Raw genomic sequence first — 10,734 nt, 5'->3', positions numbered from 1 at the left:
ACCACCTTCAAAACTGTTAGATTGGTTTCAGCCATGCAATCTGCTGGAATCAGTCTTCCCATGTCAGGTGCCGACGGTTAGACTCATTGGCTAGGCTTAACTGGTTTGGCCAAACCATTGAAGCTGTTGTCCTATGCTGGCACTGTCATAAGATATCAGCTACTTGGAGCCAGATGTGGGTGAAGGTAAGGACCAACACAAGATAACAAGTGCTGTCTGCATGCCTCTTACACTCACCCACAATTAGGAAGGGACTTCCAGGACTGTGACCAAACAACAGTGAAGGAGCAGTGGTATCGTTCCAAGTCAGGATGATGAGTGGATTGGAGGGGACCTGAGGGGTAGTGCTCCTATCTATCTGCTGCACTTGTCATTTAAGATGTCATTTGTTTGCTTAATAATGTTGCAGCTGGCTTAGTGAGTTGCTGCAGTACCTCTTTTGGATGGTACACACATCTACAACTGGGCGCATCTTAATTCAATATCAAACTTATGCATCTTAGTCAACTGGCTACACAGAGGGACTACCAAGAATGAAGGGCTAACGTACAAACACCAACAACATCAATATCAATAGCGTGGGCTCAATTCCTTGACTGGCCGAGGCCACCATGAAGTTCTCACCTTCTCGACCTCAGGCATGGTGACCCCAGGTTAATCTCGCCACTAGTCAGATCCAAAATGGTGGTAGCGGGACCAGCAATATTCAGCTCTTCAGAATGGGGTTCAGCTACTCATGGCCTTACGCAGCATGCTTGGCTGCATCTACACGGCTTCATTGTTGTCTTTCCAGCTCGGTAGTTTTTTACTTTTTATTGATGTGGCCTCCTTCTGCAGGCACAGTGTATCTCCATCCCCATTCTATCTCGGGTGGTGGCATCAGAAGATGAGCTAAGATCCGTTGGTCAACTTGAAGCCAGGACCCATTGATCAATGTCCAGTGTTGGACGGGCCTAAGCAGTGTGATCGTCTCCAACTCAGAGGTGGCAAATACAGAAGCAATGGTGGTGGCAGTAAAGAGCCACCTAGTCAGGACCCTGGGAATGATGTCGGACTGCAAGGATTGGAAAAGCAGAGAGAGCGAAGTCTACCAAGTGGGAAAGATGAATACGTGAAGCAGTTTCAGTTTTAGTAATATCAATTTAATATTAAGTTATTTACTACATGTGCAATTTATTCAGTAATTTACTCTGTAATCCAAGATATCACTGGAACATGGCAACATTATACACTTTTCACCGTACCTAGATACAAGTGACAATTTTAAATAAATCTAAATCTAAACATTAGACAGTACCTCGGGCAACAGCTAATTATAATGACACTACTAAGTTATTGAAGATCCCAGACTTAGGGAAGAACTTCCGACAGCAGCAGTCACATTGAAGAGCAAATAATGAAGTGTGGTTATTAAAGTTGGAAATCTCATTGATGGGAGGCCTGTATAATAAGAGATTGTCTAATATCTACACCTGCATCAAGGGTGTGAAATTTTACACTTTTGGTTATGAACCAATCTGTGAGTTGACTTAAGAAGAAAACATTGAACTATACAGTGGGTCAGGTACAGGTGGTCTCACACTTGTGATGGGGTGGAGTGGAAAAGCAAAGGAAGAGTAATTCTAATTGGAATGGCACTAAGAATTCGAATCACTTGACACCTCATCACATATCTAATTATTTCAGGCACATTAAGTGTACTGTAAAATGTTGATACTTAACACCTAGTTCACTCAGCCAAATCCATTTATAAAGGTTATACAACTGTTTAATCCTTTGAGAGATTAGCATTCTGAATCATTGCATTTGTTTTACTATTTGTAACAAGTAATTTTGTTTGAATTTCTGCTTCGAGAAAGGTTTGCATTGCAGGTTGGATTCCAGAGTAACAGCAGCCTTTAAAAAACCCCACAACTGCAATTTCTGTCATAACATTTAAAAAAAAGGGTGAGGCTATTAGAATAAATCAATAGGTACGAATTCTGTGGTCACCTCCTGACTCCCAAACGTCTGTCCACCACCTAAAAGGCACAAGTTAGGCGTGTGATGGAATACTCCAAACTTGACTGAGAGGGTGCAGCTCCAACAGCACGCTCAAAGCTCAATGCCATCAGGACAAAGCAGACTGCTTGTTTGGCATCCAATCTATCACCTTCAACATTCACATCCTCCACCACAGTGGCAACAATATATCCCATTCCATTCACTTCCTCTGGTGTAATCAGTGGAATGATGATAATGGAAAGGGGATAAAGTATGCTGATGATCTACGACAAGCAGGATAATCCCAGGTTTTATGTTTTTTTAGTGCAGAAAGAAGCCATTTAGCCCATCGAGACTTCACTGACCCTCCGAAGAGCATCCCATCCAGACCCAGATGTCCACTCTATCCATGTAACTCGACATTCACCATGGTTAATCTACCTAGCCTGCACATCCCTGGACACTATAGGTAATTTAGCATGGCCAATCTACCTAATCTGCACACCTTTGGACTGTGGGAGGAAGCTGGAGGACCCAGTGGACACCCATGCAGACTCTGGGAGAATGCGCATAATCCACACAGTCATCCAAGGCTCGAATCAAACTCCGCTCCCTAGTTCTGTAAGGCAGTAGTGCTTACTATAGACATATTTACATTGACTGAGTTAGATGACTTTATATTAGATGTCTGCTTAACATCAGGCCCTAGAATTAGACATTGTCTGGGGAGTTGAGCAGGTCTTCTAAAATTTGTTTGAAATCATTCACAGATGGCACTGGCAAGGTATCACTTCTTAAGAAGACAATTGCAATCCAGTGACAGTGAAGGGTTATATAGTTGTAAAATTAGAATGGTGTGGGTCTTGGATAGGAACCTCCAGGTGGCAGTGATCCCATGTATCAGCTGCCCTTGTCCTTATCGGTGGTAGAGATTGTGGGTTTCAGAGTTGCTATTGAAAGAACGATGACCTGCTACAGGGCATTTTAGGTGTGATAGAATCTATGCATTGTGCTAGAGGGAGTGGATAATGAAGGTTGTACATGGGCTAACAATCCACCTGGCTGCTTTGTCCTGCATGGCATCAAGCATCTTGAATGTTGAAAGCAGAAATCATCAAGGCAAATGGAGAGTATTCAATCACGCATTTAACTTGTGCCATGGAGATAGTGGACAGGCATGAAACAGAGGATAAGTTATTCACCAGACAATACTCCGCCTGTATAAATCTCACATGTATCTATGCTATTTGCATGTTTGTAAATAGGAGCTGACTCATTTGTTGACTGTCTCACCTTGATGTTCAAATAGAGGGCATCAAAGCTATCATGCAGGATAGTGGCTATCCTAATCAAACATTTCTTGCTGTATATTACATAAACCCATAAAGGGACTTAAGGCTGTCATACATTATCATGAAAAGTGCCCTATCAACTCAGAATCTTCTGGAAGGGTTAGGTAACCGAAATGTTTGAGCACCATGTCCAGTTTGCTGTTTGATATTGCTACTATTCAGTTGCAATATGAATAGTGTTCAACACCAATAGATGCTGGAATGAAGCAAAAATGATTTTCTACCTATTGCAAAAATAATTTGAGTGCTATATAAATTTTAGTGTTGATGTGATGCCAGGTATGCAGGCCGTACATTCCAAAGACTGGCGGATTACATCAAATATCATTGCACTTTGGCAGTTTATAACAAGCAAGATATCCGACTAGTCCGTAATTGTAAGGTTCAAAACACAATATCCAATATTAGATGTGATTCTATGATTGGACATGTTGCTAAATAATCTTGAATGTGCGAAGACTTAACTGACAATCAATTGAAGATTATTAGTCAGCTTCACGGTATGACACACTTTAAGTGTGCTGGAGGCTACATATATAAATATACAGATGGAAAGAACATGTACACACACTGTGGCTTGTTTCAGTTCAATGAAGTAGGTTCTGGTTCATTTCTCAGGAAAATGCCTTGACTAATCCAAGTCAACGTGCCTGCTTTAAAATTTAAGCAAAGTTTGATCACTAACTGTCAGACATCATCTAACTGGTGGATTCTCCATGGCAACACATTTATTACTCACCATCTACTTGCCAACCAATTAGCCCTCTTCTCTCGTACAGAATTCCTCATGCAAATTGTTCTGATGATTGTGAGACAAAATGCTTTGAGCAAATACATCTTTTATCAGCAATACATAAGTTCTGTATTGCCAAAAACTACTTTTCAATAATATTGATATCCATGTAGGATATTAACGGTAGGGCATTTGAGTAGTGCTAATTTAATTGAATGTAAAAAGGGAATTTACATTAACTCATTATCAGGAGGTTATATGAACCAAATATCACACACCATTTATCAGTCTGAAATTCATATGTCATCAAACTTACATCTGTTTTGCACTGTAGGCACAAACTGTTTCAATATTTAAGGAGCTGCAAATGAACACTGCGTTCATTCCCACTTTTGATCTTATGAAGGAGGGAAGTTCTTTGATGAAGTGGCCAGAGACAATTCCTGGACAGTCCAATACAAACAGAAATTGCTGGAAAATCTCCACAGGTCTCTCCACAGATCCTGCGCAGAGAAAGCAGAGTTAATGTTTCGGGTCCACATCCCTGCTTCAGAAGGGTTTTTGTTTTTGTTTCAGATTTCCAGCATCTGCAATTTTTTCAACAATATGAATCCAGCTCATGGAGTGTTTTTTCTTGCTTCCCATTGATTTCAACACTCATTTTGCCACTGACATTTTTTTTGTTTATTTATTTATTCATGATATATGGGCATTGCTGGCTGAGCCTGCATTTATTACCCTTAGCTGTTCTGATAGTGGTAGTGAGCTGCCTTCTTGAACTGTCACAATCCAGTTGGTGCATATACAATCACAATGTTGTTAGGGAGTGAATTTGAGGATATTAGTTTGCTTGCAGTAAAGTTAATCTGAAGCAGTTTCCAAAATGAATTAATTCTTATAAGACTAATTTGCAGCAAAAGCTTCTTTTGGCGTAGGACAAAAAAAGTGAGCTCACATGGGTGTGATGCAATTTGTAAGAATAAATACATGTTTTGAGTGAGACAAAATCTCATTCACTAACACGGCAATAGAATGGAGGGCTTTTCCACTCTTTTTATGAGTTTGACAGAGGTATCATCAATAAAATGGAATTCACAAAAGCTCACAACAAAAACAACCCATAAAAAGGTAAAGTTGCCATTGTCTCACTTTCCAATTGGAGAGAGAGGATTAGTGGTGGTTCAACCTGAGAGACAACATACCGAAGGTGAGGGGAGAGGTTGAGAAAGGGAACCTTCATGGTAGCCTCAGACAGTGCAGCAATTGAACCCAAGCTATTGACATCCCTGTCTGTTGTGCTAGAGTCATATAGATGTACAGCATGGAAACAGACCCTACAGTCCAGCTCGTCCATGCCAACCAGATATCCCAACTTAATCACATCCCATTTACCAGCACCTGGCCCATATCCCTCCAATTCCTTCCTATTCATATACCTTTTGAATGTTGTAATTGTACCAGCCTCCACCACTTCCTCTGGCAGCTCATTCCATCCACACACCACTCTCTGCGTGAAAATGTTGCCCCTTAGGTCTCTTTCATATCTTTCCCCTCTCACCCTAAACCTATGCCCTCTAGTTCTGGACTCCCCCACCCCAGGGAAAAGACTTTGTCTGTTTATCCTATCCATGCCCCTCATGATTTTATAAACCTCTACAAAGTCACCGCTCAGCCTCTGACATTTCAGGAAAAACAGCCCAAGCCTATTCAACCTCTCCCTATAGCTCAAATCCTCCAACTCTTGTAACATCCTTGTAAATCTTTTCTGAACCCTTTCAAGTTTCACAACATCCTCCGATAGGAAAGAGACCAGAAACACATGCAATATTCAAAAAGTGGCCTAACCATTGTCCTGTACTGCCGCAACATGACTTCCCAACTCCTGTACTCAGTACTCTGACTGATAAAGGAAAGCATACCAAACGCCTTCTTCACTATCCTATTCACCTGCAACTCCATTTTCAAGGAGCTATGAACCTGCACTCCAAGGTATCTTTGTTTAACAACACTCCCTAGAACCTTACCATTAAGTGTATAAGTCCAGCTAAGATTTGCTTTCCCAAAATGCAGCACCTCACATTTATTTATAAATTCCATCTGCCACTCCTCAGCCCATTGGTTCATCTGATCAAGATCCCATTTATTCTAAGGTAACTTTCTTCACTGTCCACTACACCTCCAATTTTGGTGTCATCTGCAAACTTACTAACTGTACCCCTTATGCTCACATCCAAATCATTTATATAAATGATGAGGAGGACCCAGCAATGATCCACATGGCACTCCATTGGTCACAGGCCTCCAGTCTGAAAAATAACCTTCCACCATAACCCTCTGTATTCTACCTTCAAGACAGTTCTGGCTAGTTTTCCCTGTATTCCGTGAGATCTAACCTTGCGAACCAGTCTGCCGAAGGGAACCTTGTCGAATGCCTTATTGAAATCCACATAGATCACATCTACTGCTCTGCCCTCATCAATCCTCTTTTGTTACTTATTCAAAAAACTCAATCAAGTTCATGAGGCATGATTTCCCATGCACAAAGCCATGTTGACTATCTCTAATCAGTCCTTGCCTTTCCAAATACATCCTGTCCCTCAGGATTCTCTCCAACAACTTGCCCACCACCAACATCAGGCTCACTGGTCTATAGTTCCCAGGCTTGTCCTTACCATCTTTCTTAAGTAATGGCACCAGGTTAGCCAACCTCCAGTAATAGCATCATTAATTAACATAGAATTATAGAATTGTACAGCACAGAAACAGACCCTTCAGTCTAACTTGTCTATGCTGACCAGATATCCTAAATTAATCTCGGCCCATTTGCCAGCATTTGGCCCATATTCCTCTAAATCCTTCCTATTTATGTAGCTATCTGGGTGCCTTTTGAATGTTGTAATTGTACCAGCCTCCGCCACTTCCTCTGGCAGTTCATTCCATACATGCACCATTCTCTGCATGAAAAAGATGCCCCTTTGGTCCCTTTTAAATCTTTCCCCTCTCACCTTAAACCTGATGCCCTCTAGTTTTGGACTTCCCTACCTTGGTAAAAAAAAGACCTTGGCTATTCACCCTATCCATGCCCCTCATGCTTTTATAAACCTCTGTAAGGTCACCCCTCAGCCTCTGATTATCCAGGGAAAATAGCCCCAGCTCTATTTAGCCTCTCCCTACAGCTCAAACCCTCAGGCAACAGTCTTGCATAACAAACCTATGCCTCCACCTTTTCTTTCTTTCCTAAGACTATTGTGCACCAGACCATAGGGCTGCATTCTCATTAGAGAGAAAGAACTGGTGTTGGTTTAACCTGAGGGCCACCATACATCAGCCAAGAATGATGTTTAAGGAAAATCCCTCATGGCAAACTCAGCTGTTGCAGGAATTGAACCTATGCTCTTAGTATCACTCGTGCAACACACACCAGCCAGCTGAGCTAAAGGATCCCCACAAGCAATGTCAGCCACCAAATTAAAATTTCTGTGCAAGGAGGTGGAACCAAATGGGAGCAGGACACTTTCAGGGTTGGTGGTGCACGACATTGCCTCCAGGGGGCGGAGGCCTTTTCCTTCAGCGCTCCGGGTGCTGCCCGGTCAGTTCCGGTGGAGACTCACGTTCCTGTAAAACAGGCAGGGGCTTGGTCAGGGGCGGGGGGAAGCATTTTAAATGTAGGACCAGGAGGGTGCAAGATGGCGGGTAGGGCAGAGTTGGTTCTTAGTTAATTAATTAATGTATTTCTCTGTTTAACTGTACTTCCACCAGTTGGTTTTAGTTTCTGTTTTAATTATTCGAAGAGGGCGATCTGTAAATGTTATCGAAAAGCCTGAATTGTGTTTTTTTTGTGTGGCGGAGGGTTGAAGGAAAGGTTTATTTCTAAACCCTGACGTTTTCTGAGGCTGGTGTGGATTTTTTTTGCCGATTGTTGGAAGAGTTTTAATTGTTTATTTTTTTCTCTCTCTTTTTTTTCCACCCGCTTTGTGTTTTTTTTAAACCTAAAACGATTGCTGCAGATTTGTCGTTGGTGCAGGAGGAGCTGCAGGAGGATCTGGACGGATGTGAGTGATGTGGGAGTGGGCCCGGGGCAAGGGCGGGGAGGGGGGGGTGTAGGGGGTTGGTGGTTAAGGTCCTGGAGACTCTGAGTTCCCCCCCCCCCAAACTTCTGTCGGATCTAGATTTTATCGAGCGGATTTATTTTCCCCCCCCTTTAAATAAAACAAAATCATCTCTGCCTCAGATTGAGGGGGTCGGGTGAGTTGGGTTGGTGGTGGGGAAGCAGCGATAAAATCCCTTTCTCCAACAGCTTGCCAGTGTTTGACAGAAGAGCACAGTCCGACTTGGACATTGTTCTGGAAGCGGAAACGCTGAAGACGAGAATTTGGAAGGATAATAGAACAGTTTCTCTTTTAAATAAACGGAAACGTATAGAATGAATTTTTCTTTCTGTTTTGGGGCGGGGCGGGGGCGAAGGGAAGTCGAGGTTTTATTACGATGAAACTGGGACCTTTTTTTTGTGCTCCGATCGGGAACACGTTTCCTGGAATTGCGTGCTGTCAGTTTGTCTGCCAAAGCGCCAGTTGAAAGTGTTTGACTGGGATTATCGTTCTATCAGCTTTATTCAGCAGTACGTTGGAGTTGACTGTTGTTATGTCCATGCGAAAATATAGAAGTGCTTACCAAATTAAGGCAGTCCACTTGATTTTTTTTGCTCTATGTTGGTAAAGGTGCATGAGGGCGTCCTCCCAGTCCCTAATCCAGGTGGCCATTTTTCATAACGTAATTCTTAGATGGCGAGTGGCAATAGGCAGTTTATTTGGACTGTAGTTGAGTTTGCTATTTATCCTCCTCTGATGTTCAAAACATAGTTCCAATGTTAATCAGACAGAAACGCTGTCTGTTTTAGGTGAAAAGAACAACAAATTTGACAGTTTTGGCGGTGTTGCTGCTGCTGACCATAACTTGTGAGCATAATGAAAATCTGGGAATGTTGCTGCCTACATGATTTGGATTTTAATAGCCTTTAATAGAAAAATAGAGAAGAACCACTGTCATTTTGTTCTGATTCAGTTGCAGCAGCACAGTTTGTGACATGCTGAAAATGCAAACAATGCTTTGAATGCTTACTTTGGAATATTTTACAATAAATTGAATGTTAATGTTTTTAGTTGAATTGTTAATATTGGAAATTGTCAAACGTTGCACCAGTGTATGCATAAGCCAGTTCTGAATTCCTTTCACTATATATTTGAGCAGCTGACATCTATTTAGAATGTCCTTTTGACTTTTCATATGTAGACACAATGTCTGAGTCAGTGACATGTGTATGTACATGTTATGTTTTAAGTGCATGTGTTGTCAATACACAAGTAGATGTACATTTGTATTTTGGCAAAATATGCATTTATTCAGATTTGTTATGATCTCTGCTTGGAATGACTGCAGTATATATACAAGGCTTTGCAGGCGGACATGCATAATGAACAAGTAGCTTTAAATTGGCTTTAATCCATATGGACAAGCATTGAATTTCCTGGTTTCATCCAAGCTGGCAAAGCTGCTAAGTGTAAATTGACAGTTTCTTCACCATGAAAGGCCAGAGATTTGAGTTCATCTGTACCTTGTGTTGCATCGCCAGAATCCTAAAGTAGTTGTTAATCCATATTTGAGAAACTTGGCAAAAGGAGAAAAAAACAAAATAGATGACTGCCTGTAGGAAAGTTGTTTGTATATCTCTCTTTCTTTGTTTTTGCAAACATTAAAATTTTTGCTACATGCTTTCCAAGTTGTTAACTTTGGAAGTTGGCAATAACTTAAGGTTCGATAATGTTGGCGAAGTCTTCACCACCTTAGGATAATTAAGGGAAGGCAAGGAGGTGTCGTACTGATTTATGGTGCATAGGCATTTCAGAAATGGATCTGTCTTCCTGAAATGCACCAGTGTGGTAGCAACTGAGCCCCATGCATTCTGGGAGTAGCTCCCACATCGACATCAGGGACAAGCAAACTTTCACAGATGCATTTGGATTTCAGTAATTTTAGATTTTGACAGATTATTCAAGAGGGTAACATAGCAGAAAGAGTTACAAGTATTTGGTTTCATGTAATTAAATTAATCAGCCTGTTCAGTTTGCTTACAATAAGCCTCTGGAACTGGTGGATCTTGAACCCAGGCTTTCTGGCTCAGAGGTAGGGGCATCACCCCTGTGCCACACGAATCCATTTTGGCTTTGTTTATGGTTGTAATCTGACAACAGATGTTTGACCTTTTCAAATGTCGATTGTACAGTTCTGTTGATTTCTGGCTACCAAGTGATGAAATAAATAAATTTCATAAAGTGACATGAGTAGCTTGGACTTGGGAATATTGGAGGTCTTTTATCACAAGAAGCAACACTCTGGTTTTCTGTTACGAATTCAAATATCCTTGCTACGAGAATTATTTATACTCAGTTCAAATTGAGTTAAGTGAATGATAAAATTGCAGACTGTATTTTTCAATATTTGTGAGGAGAGAAGAAATAATCCTTACCATGAAATAGCATTTCTAACTCCGCTGCAGTATCACTGGAAATCACCACGCCAAACAAAATGGTCCAAGAAAAACAACTCAAAATATTTTAGGTTGATTTAGTTAGTAACTATTATATATGGTATGTGACCAAAATCATTTGA

At 41.3% G+C, this 10,734-nt stretch overlaps 1 protein-coding gene across 2 annotated transcripts in view; it reads left to right on the top strand.

Moving 5' to 3' along the window:
• Positions 1 to 7,702: 7,702 nt before the first annotated feature.
• Positions 7,703 to 10,734, top strand: part of LOC132815096 (serine/threonine-protein phosphatase 4 regulatory subunit 1-like) — an 84,004-nt gene continuing 80,972 nt past the window's right edge. For both annotated transcript variants that reach the window (XM_060823852.1, XM_060823851.1), the window contains exons 1-2: positions 7,703 to 7,761; positions 8,076 to 8,120. In XM_060823852.1, coding sequence (XP_060679835.1) covers positions 7,755 to 7,761; positions 8,076 to 8,120 — 52 coding nt within the window. In that variant the 5' untranslated portion in view covers positions 7,703 to 7,754. The remainder of the gene's footprint in view (positions 7,762 to 8,075; positions 8,121 to 10,734) is intronic.

The sequence above is a fragment of the Hemiscyllium ocellatum genome, chromosome 4 (genome assembly GCF_020745735.1).
Source record: "Hemiscyllium ocellatum isolate sHemOce1 chromosome 4, sHemOce1.pat.X.cur, whole genome shotgun sequence".
Lineage (NCBI taxonomy): Eukaryota > Metazoa > Chordata > Chondrichthyes > Orectolobiformes > Hemiscylliidae > Hemiscyllium > Hemiscyllium ocellatum.
The sequence above is the reverse complement of the archived record's forward strand: the minus strand, read 5'-3'. Positions and strand labels throughout refer to the sequence as shown.